The sequence below is a fragment of the Fusarium solani genome (assembly GCF_023522795.1).
Source record: "Fusarium solani strain SB1 chromosome Unknown bctg00000014, whole genome shotgun sequence".
NCBI classification, from domain to species: Eukaryota; Fungi; Ascomycota; class Sordariomycetes; order Hypocreales; family Nectriaceae; genus Fusarium; species Fusarium solani.
This window is the reverse complement of record NW_027072141.1, coordinates 657,141-681,231: the sequence shown is the minus strand read 5'-3', so window position 1 is coordinate 681,231 and position 24,091 is coordinate 657,141. Positions and strand designations below refer to the sequence as shown.

The 24,091-nt window shown below is 49.5% G+C and overlaps 6 protein-coding genes across 6 annotated transcripts; 2 read left to right on the top strand and 4 right to left on the bottom strand.

The window, feature by feature from the left end:
• Positions 1-710: 710 nt before the first annotated feature.
• MRS44_017688 (uncharacterized protein) lies at positions 711-2,013 on the top strand (the record flags this gene model as incomplete). Its single annotated transcript, XM_065615595.1, has 2 exons — positions 711-746; positions 1,186-2,013. 2 exons carry the CDS (start codon positions 711-713, stop codon positions 2,011-2,013), a joined length of 864 nt encoding a protein of 287 aa, XP_065471667.1.
• Positions 2,014-3,430: 1,417 nt separating this feature from the next.
• Positions 3,431-4,441, top strand: MRS44_017687 (uncharacterized protein; the record flags this gene model as incomplete). The annotated part of the gene is made up of 3 exons (XM_065615594.1): positions 3,431-3,611; positions 3,708-4,234; positions 4,301-4,441. 3 exons carry the CDS (start codon positions 3,431-3,433, stop codon positions 4,439-4,441), a joined length of 849 nt encoding a protein of 282 aa, XP_065471666.1.
• Positions 4,442-9,950: 5,509 nt separating this feature from the next.
• On the bottom strand, positions 9,951-11,693 carry MRS44_017686 (uncharacterized protein; the record flags this gene model as incomplete). Its single annotated transcript, XM_065615593.1, has 3 exons — positions 9,951-10,727; positions 10,777-11,117; positions 11,171-11,693. The coding sequence occupies 3 exons, from the start codon at positions 11,691-11,693 to the stop codon at positions 9,951-9,953; spliced, it is 1,641 nt and encodes a 546-aa protein (XP_065471665.1).
• Positions 11,694-12,931: 1,238 nt separating this feature from the next.
• MRS44_017685 (uncharacterized protein) lies at positions 12,932-14,125 on the bottom strand (the record flags this gene model as incomplete). Its single annotated transcript, XM_046281816.2, has 1 exon — positions 12,932-14,125. The coding sequence occupies one exon, from the start codon at positions 14,123-14,125 to the stop codon at positions 12,932-12,934; it is 1,194 nt and encodes a 397-aa protein (XP_046123266.2).
• A 1,446-nt stretch (positions 14,126-15,571) lies between these two features.
• On the bottom strand, positions 15,572-16,453 carry MRS44_017684 (uncharacterized protein; the record flags this gene model as incomplete). Its single annotated transcript, XM_046271803.2, has 2 exons — positions 15,572-15,731; positions 15,786-16,453. 2 exons carry the CDS (start codon positions 16,451-16,453, stop codon positions 15,572-15,574), a joined length of 828 nt encoding a protein of 275 aa, XP_046124503.2.
• Positions 16,454-19,068: 2,615 nt separating this feature from the next.
• Positions 19,069-19,448, bottom strand: MRS44_017683 (uncharacterized protein; the record flags this gene model as incomplete). The annotated part of the gene is made up of 3 exons (XM_065615592.1): positions 19,069-19,124; positions 19,182-19,302; positions 19,386-19,448. The coding sequence occupies 3 exons, from the start codon at positions 19,446-19,448 to the stop codon at positions 19,069-19,071; spliced, it is 240 nt and encodes a 79-aa protein (XP_065471664.1).
• Between the last annotated feature and the right edge of the window lie 4,643 nt (positions 19,449-24,091).

The window sequence follows — 24,091 nt, the reverse complement described above, 5'->3', positions numbered from 1 at the left end:
GATGCTAGAGTGGGCTCATACCTCCAGTATTAACGAGTTCTGGGCATAACAAATCTAGCAATCCAGCAATTGGAGAGTTCGTTCGCATATCTTACCGCACAATCGCTTCTCTCCTCTCGCTCTTGTACGGCACACTACGTCTCTCGTTCACCAAAAGGGAGTTTCCACCTGAAGTCTTATCTGAGGTGGATCTGATTTCAATGCCGAACGCGGTGTAGGGCAACCACCCCTTTCTCTCCTGGATATCTCCTAGCGTCGTGTCAGGGAACGCTTCCTACCAAATGGTAAGGTCGGCCCTCGAAGAGGGAAGTGTCTTAGCCACTAAAAAAAAAACATGCATACTGTAGACTAGGATTTGAAGAGCGTTTACGAAGCACCAGAACGCCTGGCAACTACTACAGGAACAAGGTGCAGCCGGGGCTCCCATTCCGCCCTCCCCTAAGCATCCCATTGCCGTAGCATGTACCCACCCTTTCCCATCCTTCAACAACAGTGTCTCCAAGGATTTGATTAACACGCAAAAGAACTTTACGTGCCATGGAAGCCCGGAATTCGAGAATGAAATCGGGCATTGAAATTACTCCACCGCCCGCCTCCCTTGGCTGGGCACGCCTCCCCGTTGCCGCTATCAAGTGTATCTGACTTGTCCATCCCCCACCCCCAACACATACACATACACACTGTATCCACTCTGCCTCATTTGGCTCAAGATGCCTGGGGACAAGGCGCAGTGGGGGAGAGATCACGTAAACCTCTGACGAGCATGTCGAGTCCAAGTTCGGGCAGCTACAAGGAGTGAAAAAGTCTGCTTCAGCGGCCAAAGTCGCAACAGGGGACCTTGATCGTCCATTTAGTCACCTGAGGCCAAGTCCATTCTTTACCTCCTCTACACCTAGCCAGGTGCATACTATACCTCCTTTGCATCGCTGCTTTCTACCCGAGATAGCGGGCTACCACGACAGCACCGTCTTGATCGGATTAGATATGGCCAACCACCACCAAAGTCTTACTTCCGAAGGAGTCCTCAGCCTGAATGGTATCAAACGGCAAGAAATCATTGCCAGGAAGCTTTCCTGGCTCATACGCGATGAGTATCTAGAGGATATCATCCAGCACAGAGAGTATATGGAGGCATGTTAGCGCATCAAGCGTATCTCAGCCGTGACTTTCACTGATCAAGACTAGCACAAAACTCTTCCCGATGCTGCTCTCATTGATAAGCAGCCCGATATTCAATGGTCCATGAGGCCCGGCCTCATGGACTTCCTCGTTAAGGTCCATGCCACCTTCAAGCTCCTCCCCGAGACGCTCTTTCTCGCAGTCAATCTCCTCGACCGGTACTGCTCGAAACAGCAAGTGAGCAGGATGCATTACCCTCTGGTCGGATGCACCGCACTCCTCATTTCCGCCAAGTACAACGATGAGAAACGCCGCATCCCCAAAATCCACCAACTCAATACCATGTGCTGCGAACTGTACAACATCAACATGTTTATCCGCATGGAGCGAGATGTGCTTGATGCTCTTGAGTGGGTCATTGGGCACCCGACTTCGGACTCTTTCTCGCAACAATTAGTGGAGGAAGAGGGAGAGGACCAAGAGGTTGAGCACATGACCGCCTATCTGAGCGAGATCGCCCTCTACCACCGGGATTTCGTTTCGACAAAGCCTTCGATTGTGGCCCGAACCTCCCTCGCCCTTGCACGAACTGTCCTTGGCCGGGCCGAAGCCAGCGACGGAGAACGGGATCAACCCGATTATCTAAAGCTGTCGTACCACCTTCACAACCCTTCACCCACTCTGGTCCTCAAGTACTCGACTAGCCTCTTTTCCCGGGTGTCACAGAAGCTTGCCAAGTTCGTGGCTGAGAAAGCTGTCCTCACCTGCCGAGCTATGAATCCTACCATGCCTCATATCGAGCACACCAACAAGTACACAAGCGACCTTAATAGTCCGCCCCAAGAGGGCCACGTGGAAACCCGAGACTATGTTGGATACCCCACTCCTCCTTAATACACGGCGAAACAGCACGTTCAGTATAAGACATAAATGGCGTAGCAACTCAGATGGCGTGCACTCACGGCAATGTTAGACATCAAGTTCAAGGCAAATTAGATACAGCTGTCGTCCCTCTGAATATTACTTTTGCTTTCGCTGTGAGTAGTTGTAAGTCAATTTGTTGCCAGGCTCAAGCCAAAGCCAATGTGAGCACTTATTCGTGTTGTGACAACGACCTCACACCTTGATACAGCGAGGCACAACGGAAAGTACGCATGAATGGCACAAGTCTTGGGGAGCTTGTTCCAGGGTTTGCGAGGGTGCGTAGGAATGGCTTCCACTGCTCAGTCACACTAACAGGCTCTCGTTGCTCGAGTTCACAAGGCGTTCTTTCCATCTCATCCCATCCCATCGTGCTCCCTACTTGAACAGTCATGTAGAGGTTCCACCAAGAATCAGTAGTTACAAGGGACATTTTGGCCAAATGCTTGGCCCACCTGACCGCAGTCTTCTTTCCGTGTCAACGATTACTATGGCTCGAACCCATTTTTCCAGTAACATGGAGCACAGGGGGTGGCGTGTTCGACAACTCTGCAGAACGAGGGCGGAATCTTGGGAAATTCTCGGCATCAATACGCCAAGCACGGAGAGACAATGCTGGTATGGGTTACGAAGATGAGCACCCTGTTACAGGACTGAATTGAAAGGGTAGGTTTAGGAGGAAGTGGCACACCAAGAGGTGTTCGTGAATACGCCTCTATGATCCCCTTGCTCCGCGTAAGGGTCCCGCATGACATAAATGAACATATGGAGAGCATAAAATGTAAAGTGGGCTAGGAGGTTCAACTTTAGGCACCCAGGTTCCAGTGAAAGGGAGCAGCGGAGGGAACCTCCACCAGAATGTGGAAAGAGGCGGGCGTGGGGCGCAAGGCAGACCGCACATGGGCAGGAAAGATGGCTTGAGAGATGGGCCATAGGCCGTCACCAGGCGTTGGATACGCCCTCAATCCTGCCGCGTCCCCGTGGCTCATTCCTCGTCGCTCGCGTGCTGGCCTTTCCTGTGCCCAGCGTTGGGAATATTTAATCTACAGCCTCTTCCCTCTCACCTGCCGTCCGCACTCCATCTACCGCCGATTCCATTACCAGCTCAGATCTTCATAGCACCGGCTTGCTTTTACGCTTTCAGCTTCTTATAGATCCCACCTCCTCTCCTTGAACAATTCGTCCCCCCACCACACCCCCCCAATTCTGGCCTATCAATTACGTCCATATACAGCTTACCAGCAGAAGACGGCAAATAGAGACTCAACTCGTCGCACCAGTCGTGCCTGGGCTGTCTAGAGCTTCGTCGTTGACAGCAGCGACGATATCGAATCCCGCGGCGCCTCTCCACTTCAGTTTCCACTATCAACCAACTTCGACCTCTCTCACAATGTCCATATTCATGACACAAACCGCCTGCGCCTACACGGCAGCTCCTCCTTCTCCCAAACAGCACTCGCGTACCAGCAGTGCTTTTAGCACTTCTGCCAAGCCCGATGAGGACTGGACCAAGATCTCTGACCTTGTCGAGCGTCGGCGGATACAGAACCGCATTGCTCAGCGCAACTACCGTATGCTACCCCGCTTGCCGATCCCAAGGACCTGACTTCCACTCGGCTTGACTCCCGATTATATCTACAAGAGCTAACGCCCATGGCCTCCTGTAGGGAAGAAGCTCAAGCAGCGTCTCGAGGATCTTGAGCGCCGCGCTGGTTTTTCTGGTGATTCCGAGTCCAAAGAGAAGCCACAAAGGATCACGAAGTCAAAACGATCCTCCTCCAAACCCTGGAAGCCAGAACCTTGTACCGCCGCTAAGCCTGTCGTCTCTCAAGGCCAGTTCACCTACCCAATGGTGCCGACTGACGGTCTTTTCCCCGGGATCTATAGCCCTCGAGCCCGTTCCGACAGCCCCACTCAGTTCGCTTCCTCGACTTATTCAGCTTCCGACAAGATCCTCCTCGCTCCCAACGACCCCGCTCAGGCTTACCCAACAATGGCCATCGGTGACGCCTATCACAACTACACCCTCGCTTCTATCGTCCCCATGATGTTTCCCTCGATCATTCACGCTAGCGCCGCCATCGAGCGCGAGCCCTACCAAGCTGGTGACGAGCTGGCCATCTCCGCAACATATCATTACACGCCTCCCATGAGTTTTAATGCCCCTTGCCCCTACGACCAGCCAAACTTTCACGTAAGTTATGCCTGTCAAGCCCCCCTGCAGGGCAGCTTGAGACCAATTTGCTGATGCAGTTCGTAGGCCCCTGACTCTTCCGATCACTCCTCCAACTGCTCAGAGGCTGGTTGCGAGTATCCTACCGAGCCTCTGTCTATGCCAAACTGGCCCGGCCCGATTCACCCCAAAGGGAGACCGAAGACTATATCTGCAATTTTCACCTGAATCCAGCCAAGACGACGACGATGACCAAGACATGGTTTGCTATCGATCATGAGCATGGCCAAATGTAACCAATGGAGTACGGGAAATGCTTTGAGCGAATAGATAAGCGGCGGTGGTGTTAGGCAGATGTTATCGAGCCACTGGAGGAATTAGATGACGAAGGTGCAATATAATGTATGGATGACGCGCCATCCGAGTTCTAAAGTTGTTACGATTGGCTTATTGCAAAACTGTGAGGCAGTGAATTAACCAGAAGATCCTAGGTTTTGATCTTGCTCGGGCTGACTGATGAATGCTATCCGGCAAGGCATTGGTCCCAAGGCACTCTATGTTGAACCTGATGTTCGTAAACGGGATGCAGGTGCGACGATCTAACCGCCATATTAATCCGTCTTGGTGAGGAGCCGAATGAGACAACCGCAGTGGTTGGGTTTGCTGGGTACGGAATCTCTTTTCCGGTATCAAGTACTTCAGGTTGTTCTGCCTTGATATGCACGAAGAGCAAGCAGTATCAGCTGACACCAGCACATAGGAAGGCCATCGTCTGAAAAGTAACGGCAAAAAAATAGGTCTTCTGTGTCACCCTCTAACGCCTCTGCTGGCTGGGCTGAATTTGATGAAGCTGATCAAGGAAGGGCTAGCCCAGGCGAGTCGAGCCGTTGGCTTGTACAGTCCCGTCATCCATGTCGCGAAGTGTGCTGTCGATGTAATACGGGGGATCAATACCGGTGTACGTCTGTCCACTTTTGCTCCGTCGGTCGAGCTGCCGTACAAACCGGTGTACGTCTGTACTTTTGCTCCGTCGGTCGAGCTGCCGTACAAAATAACCCACTGTGCCAGCGGCAAAAGTGTAAAGTACCCTACAGCAGGTACCAAGGCAATTAGGTCATGCGGTTGCGGCTGCGTGGTGGGCATAACGTCGAAGGTCCAAACTTCTCTCTATTGGAGCTCATTGAGATTCTCGGAAGCAGATACTCAGCCACCGAAGAATTCAATAACACACAGCTTCGGCTCGCATGGCGGCCATACAGTGGCTTCGCCGTTATCAGAATTTCGCCCATTCATTTAGCTGCTTCATCAGGAAGGAGTAAACTTGTCGAGTTCCTTCTTAAGCAGGGCGTTCTGGTGGACTATAGCGCACAAAGGGCCCCCTTGGAATCGGCCATCCTCGCCCATCAGGTTGAGACTATCAAGGTGCTTTAGCCGCCTCACGTCCTAGTGAAAGCCCCCTTCATCTAGCAGCATCCGTTGGTTCGATAGAATTGGTTGAGCTTTTTCTGGCCTGGCCAGATATTGATACCTACCTGGAAAATGGCAGCCATACTGTCTTTGCTTATGCTTTAACTACGCCAAGCACCAACTGGAGAAAAACGGTTGCTTCCCTGGAAAAAAGGGGGTCAAGCCGACGCACACGGATCTTTGCTAATGGTTTCAAGGAAGCCATACCCGAAGAGACCAATGACCTTCACCACTGGAAATTCGAAGCAATATTTAATCCAGTAGCTTTTGATACTGTGATAAAGATCATTCACGGAAAGAACCGCGACATTTCTCGAACAGTGAATTCAGAGCTTCTGGCTGAGATGGCTGCCGTTATCGATGATTTGGAATGTCATGATAACATTTGGTTCTTTGCCAAATGATGGCCTGCCGATCTAAAATATATTGCTCTGCCAATAATATGCAAAGAGATCGCTCAGTATATTCTCATTTCGTTTGTTTTCAACGACCCCATCCTATTCGAAGCCTTTACCAAGACAGCCATAACAAGCAATTTGGGCGCCGTACCAACGTTTGATCTTCCGATACCTACGTCCGAAGGCCCTTAGTAGGTCACCAACATCTTGACTCGCTACTTAAGCAAAACAAGTACTAACTAAACTAGAACAGATTGAGAAGAGGAGGCAGATTGTTCTGGGCAAGTTGATTGATGATCTATATCATCTAGAACAACGATTGCTTAGCCAGGAGCTGGGCTGTACGGTAGCTTTGGATGTAGATCCATGTTGCCCGGGAGATTGATTCAAAACATGAAATCATGCTCTTTGCACTCACCACGACCACCTCAGCCGTTCTTCTCTTTAAGTATCAGAGGGACTGTCGAGTCGTTACGAAACCTTCAACTGCCGAAGCACTACAGTTCAGTGCAGGATAGCCCGGTTGAAAAACATTAAGGAGCGTGAAAGCTTCGCTCTTACCCTAACTCGAAGAATGTGGCAGCCCGGGGGGGGGGGGGGGGGGTGCCCGAACGTCTCGTCCGCCACAACTATTATTTAGAGGATCTCATCAACCCTCTGTTACAAGCCGCGGAAACCGAGGTGAAAGACTTGAGGCTGGCCCAATACTTACACCTCTAACCTCAAACTATCTCGAATTAGTGCTTGAGAAAGGTTTTTAAGTCGGAAATCGGGTATTCTGGGTAGATAGCCTAAATCATCGGCAGGTCTCGGTCGACTATCGCCAATCCAAGTGTCGAAGTGACTACAAGACCTCCCACTTTGTATTATATGCTTACTCCAAGTACTGACTTGATTCTCAATTTAAGACGTCATGTACATTCCTTTATTTCACACCTATTTCTAAGCCCTTGTACAATATTCTCTTGTTTTCGACGAGAACTGCTCCTGCTTCGATGAGGCTAGCGGTTTACAAAACACACCCAATGTGTTTTATCTCCATGTTTTAAGTGTCCAAAACTCAGACGGATTCCCCCTTTTGTGAACTGGAGGGGTATGCCATTTCTAACCTGGCGCTCCGTCTCAACCCACTCTTGAAAGTGTCTGTAGAAGCCGAGTATACTGACCCGTACACCAAACTCGAAGACAAAACTAACTGCTTCACACCCATCTTCTTCATCATCGATTGTTGTAGAGAACTTGAATGCTGGCTTCCTATATAGAAGCGTCGAAAACCAATGGGAATCGATAGAGGAGGAGCCGTGGTCTGTTTGTCTATACCATTTCTTCACGGTAGACCGAAGGCTTTTGGCCAATTTCTCTTTGTCCCGCCGGGTCTTGCCGAATACGCATCCGACGCCCACGATGTCAGCTGTTAAATCTTTAAGATCCTCTAAGTCGCCATTGCCGTTAGGTGTTATTATTTCCTCTAACAAATTGCTTTGATGCATGGAACTTGAAATCAACGGAGTCGCCTGGCGTTCGTGGGATAGAGAAGGGTTGACGAGGATGGGTTTATTCATGGTCATTGATCTTGGTTTAATAGATGATTCTCTCCATAGAGTAGCGAAAGGGTAGCTTATTTATACGTCGGTTCCATTATAGAGAAACAAAGAGACTCAGACTAAGAGCAATGTCCCCTAATGTAACAAGCCCTCGGTTAGTAACACGTCTGATTAAAGACGTCACCGGTAGTTAGACATAACTGCTGTCTTATATTGATGAAGAAAAAAAATATCTTAATCATCCGTTTGTTGAGGGATCGAACAAACGGCTCGAGCCCCATGGGGTGGCACGCCTGGATATGTCCGGATACGGACGCACTTTGGAGGCCCTCTGGCGAAAAATGCAATGGCCTAAGCGCCGTTCGTTGAATGCCGCTTTTGGCTGCCAGCATGGGGAAGCCGCCTAGAAGGGCAACCGCTACGTGCAGGCGCCTTATCAACAAGTCAACGACGACCTTGTGAATAGGGTCATTGAAAACACATACAAATCAAAACGTCACTAAAGAATACCAAGGGGTAGAGGAGTATCCAGCCCAGCACTGTTCTCAAATAAAACAAATCAAATTCAGGGTCATATATGGGGATATTTGATAGCCCTCGACGCTGGATTTGTTGTTTGAAGTACCGGTATTTAATCAAATATTTCAAATATTTCAAATCTCAGCATCTGCACTCTCCCTACCGCTATTTTCCAATCTCCCACTTCGCCAACTTCAACACCGCTGGCCAGCTATTGCTAGATTGTCTGTTTTTCGCTCCCTAACCATTATTTGCTTGCCGGGCCTGTACACAGCGGTTTCCTACTAATGCATACAAAATTCTAGGCTCTCTCTTGTCTCCGTGACTCTCTTCTTCGCGGCATTGTACCTACAATCTCCTTCAGTGCTCTGTACCATTTCGACCCAGCGGTTTGTGACTGTACTGCCTTAACACGAGGAGACGGAAATGTCGATCCCGGTTGTACTCCGGGCAGCAGCTGAGGCTGCAAAAGAAAGAGGCTCCCTAGGCAGTACGCAACTGCAGAAGTTGGTCACGCAGCTTGAAGCTACGGAAGGCACGGGGGCATTTACACCCCGTAAGTTGAGGGCCCAAGAGCGCCCAGAAAGTCGAGCAACTGAGACTGTGGAACGGTGTCTTCGGCGTCTGTGTGACAGTCTGAAAGAAGTCGGGGCAGAAAGACCCGGAATGTTAAGCAGCAGGGTGCTACAAGTGTCATCCGGGCAGCCAAGGCCGCAGAGGTGAGTCGGGTGGGAAGGTTGGGGGGGCGTGAAGTACAGGATGTCGGAGGCTTGCGAGGCCGGAGAAATTCGAGGCTGAGCCAAAAGCGCCACATGGTAAAGAATGCCAGAAGGCGACGTCAAGAGCTTGCGAAGCTCAGTGTCATAGGCCAAAAATGGCAGAAAGTACAGTTGTGAGGCTAACAAGACTCTAACAGCTGCCGGAAGAAAGGGACCCAGAGAGTTGACCTTTCTTTCCGACACCTATCCCCAACAAAATTTTGCGCTTTGGTGAAGCGCTATGTAACAACGGGCGCCAAGGAACAATTTAATTTTTCACATAGACTTGAGAGCCCAGAATGTACCTTTTGTTCGGCAGGTCTTCAGGGTTGGAATGGGGTTCTACATATGCCGGTTCCGAACTTGACCCTAATAGGTGTGGCTTTATGTTGTTTCATTCCCAGATACACTACTGTGCAAGCCTCACTACCTGGAGACAAGCGCACTTCAAGTCATTCGGAAGCGAAATCGGATGGCTCAGCAATACCAGCTTTTATGGCCAAACAGCGGCCTTGCGATCCGGGGTTCTGCTTATATTGTCGAATTCCTACCTATTCCACGTCCAAAGTATGATTAAATCCTAAATGGTGGCCCGCCTGAAGAATGAAAGAACCCAGAGAGCCGCCATTGGCAAGTGGTCAGGTCTCCACTGTAAATCCTTGCGAATCTATCGTTGTTCGACATGTCAACACTTGCTGACTTCTCTGACATATCCACCCCACACCTGATTAGCGTTCAAGACCGACTTAGGGCTCTGCAAGAGTCACTCAACTCGCTTAGAAACGGCTGGGAAAATGCTCGACCGCTAAACAACTTTATGCTGAATACATGCTCACGAAACAGAGCCGCAACTCGTCTCATATCGGAATCGGTATTACTTGAGCGAAGAGACACGATACCATGCCCCACCCCCCTTTCGGTAACCCCCCCTTTCGGTAACCAAAAAAATCACCTTCCCACCCAAAATCTATTTTTTATACCGGCTAGATTTCCATCAAATTTTGAGTCTATAAACATAAAATATATATAATTCTGTAGAGAATTGAAGTATTTATTCTTGTCGAGGCTTTTTTATAAGCCGCCCAGACCTGGTGGTTATTTGAGGGGGTTCAGGTGCGGCCGTGACCTCAATCTCCGAAGCTGTCTCCATGTCTGAGACCACCTCCTCCTCCGATTCAGAATCCACCAAAATAGACGCTCCTTGATCTCCAACTTCGGGAATAGATTTATCTTGTATAAGAGCCTCGCTGAGTGTCATAAACCGTCTGTTCGGATTAGGAATAGCTCGTCTTTTCTTCCCTCTCTTCAAACGAGCCACTTCTTCCTCCAGACTAGTAATTCTGCTGGCATGTGCTGCAATGGCCTGTTCTTGGGCTTCAAAGCCTCTGGCTATCACAGCATATCGTTTTCTACTTCCAGGAGACTTGTTCCTGCCAAGATCACGAATTTGGCGGCTGGTCTTTGGTGTATCATCCGAGCCCAAATAGGGGACGCGGTCGGGAGTCGTCTCTATCCTGTCTGCTTGAATCTCTGGATGCCGCAATGCCTTGGCTCGTGAAATTGGCCAATTTCCAGTGACTCTCCAACCGGACAATATATTCTTTGACGTCATCGCGACCTCACGTGCTTTGGCATAAGCCCGTATAAAGTTGACCTTGTCAACAGGTGCAGAATCAGTCAGAGAAGCTAGTTTTTCAAGCTCTTTCCGATATGCCGCCTTCGAAGCATTAAAAACACCGTTATCCAACGGCTGGAGGCCATGAGAACAATGGGCAGGGAGGTAACAACAGTAGACGTTGTTCAAAAAGCACGTTACAATCCATTCGTCCTGTTTCAAATCAACATTGATTCTTTGGCATATAGATAAAAAAACGCACCGTTGCATGACTTCCATGTCCATCCAGAATAATAAGCCTGGCATCAGATTCGTCGGCAGGCTGGGTCTGAGGCAAGTAGACTCTCTCAAGCCACTCGACAGCAATGTGGTTGTCTGTCCATCCATTAGGCGAAGTAATATAATTCCAATCAGCTATTTTCCGGAATTCTTCCAAAAACCACTGTTTTTGAAGTTCCTTGCCCTTAAATATGATGCCAGGCGTCAAAGCACGGCCGTCCGCAGTGATAGCCTCAATAAATGAAGTCCAGTTACGGGACTGGGGACCCTTGAGTAGGGCCTTTCGTTTTGGATCTGAACTCCCAACCACCAGGCTATCCAGACCTAGCAAACAAGCCTGATTAGTTAGTTTCATGAATGAAAAGTTAGACACTCACCAAAACCAGTCATAATACCGCCCTCATCAACGTTCACTGTGTTTTCCGGCTTAATCCACCCATACTCCTCTTCCCTGATATCAAAGTACCAGTGCACCGCTTTGGGAGTGAATGAATTGAATCTGTTGGCCTCCTGGCGTCTCCCAGGTTTGGTCTTGAGCTTCGGATGGCGTTTGATGAATTTGGCTACCCAGTTGCGTCCCAATTCCTGCTTCTTGTTTTGTTGTTTCAAGAGAGCCACGACGCAAGCACGGATCTGACCGTGGGAGGGAGCATAACCCAGGGACTCTTGGCGGAGGATCCAGGAAGCTAAATTAGCCTCCTGATTCCTGGATAAGTGTCGGTTAGGTTGAACCTGATCATCCAAGGCTGTCTGGCCATGGAATCTGTCGGAAATGGACTGCTGAGGTATGCCGTGTTTCTGGGCGGCATGGTTTTGCGATAAGCCGTTTTCTGTGATATCAAGTATGGCATCAGCCATTTCATCCTCCGTATAAACACTCCGATGCCTTTGTGAAGCCATTTTGGGTGAATTGTGGAGTACTGGCAAGAGGAGAAATCATCAGGAAGCAGGAGGAGATTAGGGCGCTGAATTGCAAATTTTGAAGTGCAGGGTGACCACGGACCACCGGCCCCACGTGACGAGCTGACCTTTAAAAGTGAACCCTAGCCACTTTTTTATACGTTGAAGGCGACGACTTGTGAATAGGTTCAAGAACGACTGAAATATATGTAAGTGAACTTGGTGAGTTTTGTATGGGAAGGCGATTTTTTTGGTTACCGAAAGGGGGGGGTTACCGAAAGGGGGGTGGGGCATGGTAGCAGAAACCATCGCCTTCATGGAGGTTCTGGATTTTCGTTTGTTCTGCGTTCAACAACAGGTGTATGATATGGAATGGCAGGATGAAAGCGAGGATCCAACCAGCCAGAAGCTTGGCAGCCAATTCGATGAAATATCGGACATGGTGGCGCAACTGAAAAGAAACATCGAATCGCTGCATATTGGGACAAATTCTATGATATAAAAATAGCCAAGTGGATGATGCCATAGCAGTATTACGTCGTGCCTCAGGCTTCGAACTGGAAAGTACTGAAGCAGACGGATGGAAGCATTTCAACATCAGCGGCCCAAGGCAGGGCAGGACGTTTCGTGCCAAAGGGGTTACAATCACACCTTGTGAGTGATTATTACATATAATAGAGATCTTAGGTTATTTTGTACTAGATCTGGGAGTCAAGTATCTCATCCAGACCTAGTATGCCTGTAATAGCTCCGTTGTGAGGGCTTTCTCTCATTTCTCAAATAGCCCGTGGAAAATAACCAGCCCCTGATCCAGCTGGTCGTTCCATCGGAGTTCAGTGATTCTAGGATTATTTTCTACCCCATATTAAGCTGCCATAAGCCGTATGTACCGTCCTGCCTTTGTCATTAGCGAAAATCGTTATCGGGGCCAACCCTAGACCTGGCTGGTCAGTTCGCCCGATTAGTCCTTGAAAACGGCCACGCGCAGACAGTGTTGGAAGCCTCATTTCCCCTTATTGTTGTTGCAACACATCTTGACAATGATCAGTAGTCTCGAGGCCTTCAAAATGCGGTCATATGGTTGGCCATTCTACCGCGTTCTAGGTAAGCTTTCGGCGCTTTTCATCAATAGAGATTATTTTGTGGTTGTACTGTACATAGCTAAGTTACTCTACAATATCCTGGCTCGTGGCTTGTGCCCTGTGGTCGATATTGGAGGTCGCCTCGGCAAAGTATCTCTACCTACTGACGATGCCAAAACGCAGTAACTCACGCCGCGAATCCATCATTCTCGGCTGTGAAGACATCTGAATCATCTCGCCCATATGGCACCATCGCAAATCAAGGATTTGCGAAAGGGTAGGTATATAGTGCTCACGGGTGTCAAACTCGATCAAGAACGAGTCATTGTCTTGGGCAGAGCGGAAAGTCCATTCATCGTTGTCAGAAGCTGTCGTAAACCGAAATCCGCGAGAGGCGTATTTTTCTACGGCGTCTTCCGCCTTTTCTCGGATAGCTTCAGGAACTTGCCAACGAAGCGCGCTCTTCTCAGCTGCCAGGCGGTAATACATGTGCAAAGCAACATGTTTGCTCAGGATGCACTGTACATGGCTGCCGTAGAAAGAGAAGATGCTCCCGAATACCGTCTGGGATAGGCCCTCAGTGATGGATGTCATTCGAGAATCGACAGCTCCAACCACCAGCTGGACGGATACCATCCTTCCATCCCGATGGGCCGACCCGGAGAGAACCTTCGCCGCAATGTTCTCCGGATAGCCATGACTTATCGCTTCATGTGGCTCAAGAAAGGTTACACGGCCGCCCTCCCGGATGAAGATGGGAATGAGGTCCTCTATCCAGCGGACCGAGCCATCCTTGCGAATGTGCATCGTTATATCCCTTAATTCTGGGCACATGTAACGGACGCTATCGATCACTGTTTGTTGCTCCATTGACCATGGACCTGCGTTGAAGAATGCCTCATAGGCGATAGAAACGATCTGGTTCTGGTTCAAGACCACTGCCGATTTCTCTCTCAACTTCCGAGCAGCCCACGCGAGGCTAGATTCAAACGTGACACCTGAGTTCTCCAGGGCATTTTTGACTGCTGTTACCGACGACAATATAGGGGGCACATAGAAATCCCAATCAGAATCGTAAGTGGATGACCCCGGAACAAAATATTCCAGAGCTCTGGACCCCGAAAGCACTGCACCATGCCTCGCCATCACCTCCAATAACTCGGCGCTGCTAGAAAAAGGACCCGTGCTTTGGAGGTATCGAGACGGATCGATGCGTTCGACTAGGACCGGCATGAGGTCATGTGTTGCGCGTTTCAAGGATATAACGTCTGCGATTGGCAATAAAGTAACGAGGTGCAGAATAATTTCGTTCGGCAGCAACTCGAAAAGCCCCGTTTGTGTCTTCATCATTTCGATTGAGTGGCAGAGTACGTGGAAGAGCTTCTAAACAATAGGGACTGAGAACCGTTGCAGGCAGCCGTTTCATATTACCATGTGTCCAGGAATATACCGGTACTTCTGGTTGGCTTGACGTGAATTTCCCAAACCCAGAACGGACTGGAACTCAACGAGACTCGAGTTTGTGTGAGCTTACGTGGAATTATTTTAGATCCGAGCTCGATCATTCTTATAGGGATTCGTCCTCGCCCCAAATTGACATCCAGGTTTGACTTGGACACAAGATGGCAGCTTACGTGTCAACTTCCACGGCAGACTTGCCTGACCAGTATCAGATATCGGCCGAGGTCAACAAAGGCGCAAACATCCCTGGCCAAAGCTGGCTATCTTGCCTTGAAGTCTATCCCTTCAATTGTCGAGGAGCTTCGGCGAGTAACCCCCACCACCCCTGTCAACGAGGAGGTATATGAGGGGAACCACACGATGCGTCATTAAGCAGCACCACCTGAATTCTCATACAAACCATTCTCAATCAGACGATGACTTCCCAATCGGTACCTTCATCACTACCTACAGAGGCAGTCAACGCGTATGATGATAATAGCTTTATCAATGAAGATAATAACCGCCAAGAGCATGAGGGTAATAGCACCCAGAGACCGGCTTTTCCGGCTGTCGACGACCGAGGCTCCAATTTTCAACCCTTCGAGGTCTCAACACCTTCAACTTGCTCGTTGGAGGAAGAGACCGTCAACGAAGACCCCAATGGCACGGCCAATACAGCGTTTTTTTTTTAGTGGCGGGCCGGTCAAGCTTATATCGATCCTTACTATTGCCGCTTCCTACAATGACGAAATGAATCATGTTGACCGAGGCGACCAAAGGAGGTCATATCTAGGCTATGATCATCCTATCCGCCGGGGCGGTTGGCAGATTATTTGTCGAGACCGTATGACTAAGATGGTCCGATCTGCTGGTGGCTGGGATGCGGATACTACGTGAGGAGCTGTGCTCCTCTCAGACACATGTAACTTAGACCTTTCAATAACACATCATCTTCCACTCCCGCAATATTGCTTTACCACTATTGCTTGGACCTTCTTATTGGATGTGGTCCTAGTGACTAGCTTCCTCTTATAGCTGCACGGGCAGCCGGCTTGGGAGCGTTATTGTCAGTGGCAAAGGATGTAGAAGAGAGCGAGGAGGTCAAGCTGCTATGAAGCTGCGCGCAGGTAGGTAATGGGATGTGACGGTCTTGATTCTTGCCCTACTTGCTTTGTATGCGTTTTCCCTTATAACCTTAGTAGCTCTTGGATCCTTGTAGTCCGGTCGGCTTCCGAGCAGCTAGCTAGCCTTTTACAGGGGCTGCCTTGGTCTTTCCCTACTTTTGCCCATCTTTACATACATGCGCAAGGGAGGAATTCGTTCGCTGCCTTCCAACCCTTACGCCTCCCTTCCTCACATCCCTTCCTGGACGTACTCGTCATTCGCAGGTGCGGGCGGCTTCGAAGAATGGTCATTTTTGTTGATTGCTTCTAGGTCAGCCAGCCCTAGCCAGAGCAACACGCACATCAGAGTTCTTCCCCATATCGACATGGAGACTTCGGAGGTCCATGGCCTATCGACGGGATTAGGTTGTTACATCGATAGAGGGTCATTAAGCGTTACGCACCTGGCTAGACGATCCGCAACGTATCGGTTGAGGACCATGACAGCCCCTACCATACCGATGTAAACAGGAACACCAGCTGGCAGGCCAGAATCATGAATGGCAATAATAGCACCCAGGAAAACAGCGTGCGCGTAGATCGTGGCGTTCGATTGAATCTTACCCACACCAAACCTCTTGGCCAAGAATATGATCATTCGAGTGTAGAGGAAGGCATGGAGAAGCTTGACTGATGCCCGATGTATAGAGGGGCTTTGATAGACAAGTGCAGTCAATCCGACGAAGGGCCGCATCAGTGCGGGAGCCTGGTAAGACGGTCGTGTTGTTATATCGCCCCGCAACAAGGTTTTTGAGAGGCGTAGAGTTGTGAATGCCTGGGCGAAGCACGCGACCGTGTCGAGGACTTCTGGAACCACATCCCCGTCAACAGCTCGGGTGTAATATCGTATAAGCTCGAACGAACCGGCTAGGATGTGTAGTACCAGTGACGAAGAGCTTTGCTTGCGAAATTTGGCATGGTAGACTGGCAGGCTGCGCCGAGTATGGTACGCAAAGATCAAGAGGTACACCGAGCATATCAAAAGATATTGTGTCTTCTTGTCCGACGCCAGCAACTCCCAGTAACCTTCCAATGAGTGCCGGGCACGGCCCATGACACTGACGGCTGTCATAATTGTGCGCGTTACCAGTTCTCACGAGGATATCGTTTATTAACTGCCAGTTGAAAAAACTGGGCGTAAAACTGATTGAAAGACCAAGGCAGATGGTGACAAAGGAGTGGCGGCAGCGGGGAGGAAAGAATGGTAGGAACAAAATCTCAGGGGAGGAGGGGCACTCGTTTATTGGGGCGAACGGATAGGGTGGTCGCAAATCCCAATCCAAGCAGAGCAGCCGAGAACTACTGTTTGAACATGTAGGCGGGAGCCGTTTCAGTCCGTCGTCTGAAAGGAGGGTACACCGGCCGTCGAAGTCCAATTTGCACCACCCCACAACAAGACACCTACCTAATCAATTTCTCCTCGTTGTCAAGTGTCCCGAAATGGCTGGTGATTTCACTATAAATATATCTGCTCGGATTTGTCCCCAACATTCGCTTCCTCTCCTCAGAGTGTATCCGATGATCAATGTCACTTCATCCTGATTTGGAATTGAAGGCTTGTCAAATGACGTCTCACAAGTTCGACCAGCTGATTGAGCAAGCACGATGATCAACAACAAGCGAAGTCTTACCTTGATTCCCTTGTAGTCAAGGGTAGGAGTGACAGAAGCCTTTGGCTCCTCAGGACTACACATTTCTTACTCAGTTCATCCTGATCACCAAGGCTAGACAACGAGCCCAACTCGCTCGCTGACGAGACGAACAGGTTTTTGTTCTTACCTCTTGGAGCGGTTGGGGAGGAGACTGGGAGAATGATTTGCTTTGCCTTCAAGAAGCATGTCTATTGCATTCTTTCGCTTTCACCAGCCAAGGCTTCGGATCAAGCGATACGAGTTTGGAAAATCCTTACTTCAACTTAGGAGGGGCCTAATTCTATTGGACTTTTGACTTACTAGACGCCCTTTGAAGTCCCGGTTTTGTTTTTTCGTTTTTTTTCCCCCTGTTTCTCTCTCTCTCTCTCTCTTTATCATATTATTTTACATTACTTCTCTCCTCTCCTTGTTAGAAGAGAAACTATCCTCTCAGTCCTCTTCTACGGGGTCACAGCTTTGAATAGCACCGTTTGCGAAAGCAAAAGGGGGCAATTTTACCAAGAGGACACTACTGTCTCCCCCTACATGGTCCAGTGCCATAATTCGGAAGAAATAGGCAAGTTGGAAGGCAACTCAGATTCCATGATCTCGCCACGCACGTAAAGAAGACAAATCTGTAAGGTGTTTTACCAAGACTTAGTATCCCTAACGACGCGGCGGCTGACTTGCTCATTACCTTCTTGTGACCTTACCAGTCCGACAATTAAAATGTAGAACCAAGAAAGTAAGTAGAAACACCAGATCCCCCCCACCCCCCAAAAAAAACTCAAATAAGGAAAGTTGAAATTTATTGTTGTGGGAGTATCTTCGTTAATAAAATTCCCAGTTGGTATCAGAGATGCTGTTAAAGGCTTGTCCGTCTTCCTGCAAGGCTTCCAACACTACTAGGTGGCAAAACTCATCGCCAGACCGTCTCCGTTCAGCCACCTCGGCAGAGGCCTCGAATGCAGGTCAGTAGCCGGATCTGTGATGCTGAAGCTGACTTCTAGTAATAGCACAATAATAGCCCTATCATAAAGAGCTATAACATCGTCAGGTACATCGAGCATCGCCGCAGCGGTCGAAGGCATTGGTGGATGTTGCAACGCAGCTTGAAGCCGAATTCAACCCTAAGACTGCTATTTAGCTTGAAGTCACCAACAGCGAGACTAAGTTGGATTCAACCTATCTGATGATTGAGTGAGTTATGCGGAGGCGGCGTGGCGTCGTCGGCTTCCTCGCTCGAGAGGCACAATAAGGTAGCAACCCCACTCACGAAATATCACCTTAAACCTGACTATTGAAAGCTTCTGAGTGATACCAGGCATATCCTTAAGCTCCCATACAAATTGATGATGTAGGCATAAGGCAAGATAAGCGCAGTAAACTCAGAAAACTTTGAAAGGTTCTGACAGGGATAGAATACCTAGCTTCCCGAGCATCTCGAAGTCTGAAAGTGGAATTATGACCCAAGGTCAGCCGAAACCGTGGTCAATTTGTAAGCACCAGACCATGCAGACAGGATACTGACGATGATACTATTCAGAGCCCATCGTCGCCCGTCAACAGGCACGGAGGGCGCCCAGTCCGATCTAGCAACTTACCCGCCTAACTCGAGGGTTACGAGGTTAACATCACTTGTCCTAGCCACCGCCTTCAACAGCATCAACAGTCACAATTAAGTGAAGATGCCCTACGAAACCTACTTACCTCTATACCAGATGAATATACCTGCCCTTTCGCCCGTGATGTAAGTAAAAGAGAGGGCATCGCTGCCGCCAAGGCCGCTATATCTCTGCTTCCATCCAATGCACCTGGTCTGAGCTCAACATCTACTACACTAAGCTTGCGGACTCGCCCTTGTTTGCGACCTTCATCATCCTACATTGTGAGTACTTGATGACGTATCTTGAAGGTATGTAGAATGCAGATGTTCAACACGAATGGACCCGCGATGCTAAGAGGGACTGCAAGGACCACTTCGAGCGTTGGTATACCACTGTCTCCCATAATACCGACTGTAGAAAGCAGCCGAACCACTCTGCATCGCGAGGCGTTAAGCACGAGATGAGTTGTTGACAGGGTTGGCTAGATGCTCAGAGGCGCCGGATGCTACAGCAATATTAGCAGCCAGGTTCCTTACTAGAAGAGCTTCCAAAAAAGAAATACCTATGAGGTAAAGCTTGAGGCCACGGATGACTCCTTGGGCGGCGGTGTATAGCGAAGAGCGAATACGAGGCGCTGTCACGGATTGCCTCGATATCTTGGCTATACCAGCGATGGCTGCTGACTGTGAGAGGGTCTTAGGGTTGTCGAAGCTTGCGATGACGTCACAATGTCAGACAATGCATCCGTAGACCCTCGAGTTCTTACAGTGCTTAAGAATTGGGGCCGGACTCGCGGCATACGGTTTGGCAATCTCCTCGTGGATCCCATTGGGAAAGACTGCCGCGAGGACAGCGGTGAGCTTGGATGATAACCGAATAGAGCCAATTAGGACAGAAAGCGACTCTCACTGTCATACTAGGTCAGTTTGCCAAGTTGAACCTAGTAAGTGAAGTTCAAGTAAGTTTGCGCTGGCGAGGAGTCAAGCAAGTCAAGTTGGGGGCCAACTTGACTTACTTGACTCAAGTTGACTTGGTGGCAACGCTGATCTAGGCTCCCAGATGATAGGCCATGCTTCTTGAGCAATTCCTTGTCGCAAAGCTCGAGGGAGAGTTCGTCTTAATCCTGACTGCCGAGCCACGGGCTCTCCGAGGAGGCTCGCCACTTGTAATCTATTTAAAGGCGGAAACGAAAGATGGCTAATCGGCATGCTTGTAGGACAAAATTTGTAACCGACTGAATCCTTCCGGAAAGGCGAAGGGCTAGGTAGTAACGCTGGGTTGATAACCTGAACTGCTCTTCTCGTCTAGAAAGGCAGCGAGAACCTCCGACCCGGTAATGATGGTATTCATCTTCTGCATCAGCTACCAAAACACTGATTTGTTTACGTAGCGACAAAGAGAGCCTCCTTCGATCACGCGATGGTTGGTCGACGGGAAATCACGAATCTAATAATTTCCAGCAGCTTACGAGGCATACCGTCCGGGACTTGATTTTTGGACTTGCCCACTCTGGAATCATAGTCAGTTCTGCATGCTAGTGACTCAGTACCCGCAGATGACTACAGGGCTATTGCCAGCAATCACGTAGATCGTCGTTCAGACAGCCCACATTCCTTGGCTGACAGAAACTACAGAATAAACTTTCGACGAGTTGACACGGAATGCATACCTGATTGTCGGCAAAGGGCTATCTGAGTCTTGAAGTGCTCGTGTGAACCAGGTTGAGTACCCGCTGGATATTTGTGTTCGTATCTGAAATGATTGACGGTGAGCAGGTACGGCCGAGCTTTGAGAAGCCGGCAGACTTACATTTGTGCGAGCATATCCCCTCGGAGGAACAGCGAAGGATCATTTGGGAACAATTTCCTTCGACATGGTAGATTCAGTGTTTACTGAACAACACCTCACTTCGGGCTCGGATAGTCAACCAAAGCCGCCTGGCGACCTCTCCAGAGATGCAAGCTACCTCCAAATACAGGGGCACGTTTTTCGAGAGCGAGAGTAAGGCGTTAATCGAGGACTTGTCAGGCAACTGTTGGCGGGCGACGGGCGTAGCAATGGGACAGCGAGGATAGGCTACGCGCTCTCGGGCAAGTCTCTACTTGTTTGAGCGGGATGCGAAGGTCATCGGGTAAAAGAAGGGATGGATAAGTGAGAAAAGTTTATTCCCCTGGGCTTTCCGTCAAATTCCAATCCCTGATCATCATCAGCCGTCGAATCTAAGGTTTACATGACCATCGAAAGCCGAGACCAGGAACCCGGACCTCAAGATTGTCATTGCCCTTGATGGCTGGGCCTTTAGCGAACCCGGCTCATGGTGAGATACCTCCCCGTCGCCCGCTTTGAAGAAGGAGAACATGGCCACTTTGATCAGCAACCTTTAGGAGTTTTTCCCCAATACGAATATGGCGATGTCGGTAAGTATCATACATTATCATGCCACAGTAGATTCGGACTTAGCGCTAATAGCCAATCGATCACCCTTCACAGACTTTGGCGAGGACTGCATTTGGGGGCTGTTTATATCCTGCTCTAGCAGTCTTGCCTCAGCTCTTGCCGCTCTAGTCGTTTGCGAGACGACTAGCGCCTCTGGAGATCTAACAAATGCTATGAGTCCCTGGTGCAGAAAGATCACTAACATTGTCACAGACTGGGGATGCCTCAGCGTTGACGACCGCGACGGCTCAGACGGGGATAGCAAGAACTATCCATAAAGTCTCACTGGTGACTATTAACGCGAGCAGTCGCGACTACATTATCACCTTGGCAGCGCCCTCTACAGGCTAGCACTTTCGCCATTTCGATGTCAAGGGCATCGAGCCTCATATCAATTAGATTAAGCTCATATCGTAGGACTTGCACGGCGTTCTTGGATAGCGGCAACTCTATCGTAAGGAATTACCGCATACCAACCTGACCGAAATAGACTACGCCTTAAACTTAGCAAGTGCCATTAGAACACTCAACATCTATCCAACGCCTTTGGCTGAGACACGAGCTCGTTACAGCTCTGGTGCGTTGACGTTGAGCCTTACAACACCATTCTCGGCTTGGGCTTCTATGACCACAGAGTGGAGGACGAGCAAGTCTCTCGGGCCCTGACTCGCAGGTAGAGATGGCTACTCACAACCTAACCTCTGTCCAACGGCCAAACCATCTCACAGGGGGAAGAGTGTTCGTCCTATATGCTGTCAGTGACAGCGTAAGTATTGCAGCCTTATGGTGAATTACCACGCCTTCTTCCCATCTGCATAGAACACACCGGCATTCAACAACAATGAAATGGAGGTGACAGTTCTTGAAACGGTGACCAGCCTTCCATGGGCGAAGACAGAGCCTGGGGCTACAGTTTCGACTCCAACGTTAACTCCCTGATGCATTTAGATAATGGCTTGGCCAAGGCCGCCCAAGACCCAAAAGAATCATTTCCGTGCCTCAACTATCTTGCGTGTGGCAAGAACTGTAAGAAGAGCGAGGTACGCGGTGGGTGCGCTAACATGGATCTCGACTATGACTATACAGAGCTGCCACCCAAAGTTCGCACGAGGGGCCCTTGAACCTGAGATCTCTCGGCCGGCTCGCCGTCAGCCAGGGGAGACTTCGCAAACGATCGGGGCGTATCCAGATTGGCAAAGCGCGAATATAGCAAGGCGACACTAGCACTGAAGAAAATATTTGACTGCTCTAGACAATCTAGTGACATCAATTAAAGGTACGCACCGCATGGAGAGAATCAAGAAGAATTATCCCATGTTTTCGACAAATGGGGAAGGCAAATGGGAATGTATCGAACAAACGATAGGTGGGTACCTATCATATCGCGCAAACCGGACAACACCTCTCGGTCGTGATCGGACTGGGAGGTCGGAGCCTTGCAACTACATGACATAGCATGGGTGAAGGATGAGAACAGTTCCCTTGAAGGGTTCTGGAAAGCCTATCAGAGTAAGTTCCTTTTATCGGTTAAGATGCTACGGCTGCAGAGTTGGGGGTAAATTCCACACTCCTGGCTCCCACCCGCTTACCTGGCAAAGACACTGACACATGATTAACTCCTGCAGCCATGCATGTATTTGAAGCCGAACCCAATGTCGAGTTCTTCAATTAACGGCTGGATAAGGGTCAGGTTGAGAACCAGGGGCCGACACCCGTAAACTCGCAGTTCAATGTCCCCTGCATCGTCATGCCCGACCGAGTGGATCCTGAAAGCAGACATCTCGTATCCTTGGAAGCTTGGCGGGCCCAGAGCCTTCACTTACCTGCTGCTTGCCAAGTTGGGCAACGTGAAGAACCTTGATCGCCTCGCCACCAAAAGAGATGGGTATGCCCTCCAACTTTCCCTGCCTCGCTGTAATCTGATCAACCGGCTTTTCCATTTCTGCCTGTTTGCTTCTGGTTCTAGGTATTGTGGTTCAAATAGCTAAATGACCCACCGGCGTGGAAGATGTCATGCGATACCTTCGAGGCGCTCTATACTGGTAATTATTTGCGGATTTTGATACCTTTGATGTGAGTCTGGGTTCTGAAATAACGATTTCCTCGCTCCGGGCGAGTGGAAGTAGTTTCTTGAAGCAGTGTTGACCTCGGTGGTACACGAGCCCGAGATCGATTTTGAGCTTCGGACTATTGTCACCCTCGGGCAAGATTCCTCTTCCTTCTTGGGCCGCCCCCTCTTCAAGGATATTACTTGCTAACCACCCGATGAGGAACTTAGGAGTGTAGAGCTGCTCCACAGAAATAGTTACCTGCTAGAAACCGTGGTAAGACGACTTCTGATGATGTGTGATCTCCGTGAGAACGCGGCTGGTCTTCTATGGCCACAGCCCCCGCATCCATCATTCCTTCAGTATGAAGAGTTATCTGTCTTCCAGATATCTCAATTCTTCGAACCTCATGGCCCCATCACAAGTGATGGCTGCGATCGCCTTGCCGCTGACATTCTAGAATGTCCCGTCACCGCCACGCCAGTAGTCCGCCCGGTATTTCTTTCTAGTCCTATGTTTAGCTAAAGCGAAGAGATCGTCAATGAGATTCAAGTCTAGCGAGTATGCTGGCTAGCGCTCGATCATCACTTCAGCTTTAGCAAGTTCTTTTTTGGGCTTTGGGGAGAAGAGAGAAGAAATGAAAGAAAGCACCGTCCACGAAGATGACTCTTTTTGGCTTTGGGTGCCTACCAAAGAAGGCCAGCTGTCCTAACCAGGGTACATGCATCCATTTCGCAATAGGTCTGTAACTGGACACTGCGTTTGGTGGAACGCAGGCAGTGCGAGCTACATTGAGTACCCAATTTTACGCCCGTTTTTGGCTCCCGCAGTTTACGATGCCTATGTGTACCTTCCTTCAGCTTTTTTTCCTTTGCATCTTTTCTCCTTAAAATCCTAGTTTTTCTAACTCTCTTTCTTTTTCATCTTTTCCACCTTTGACAAACAAGAACTACCGTATTCCTTGACGGCCACGCATGAGTACTGCTCA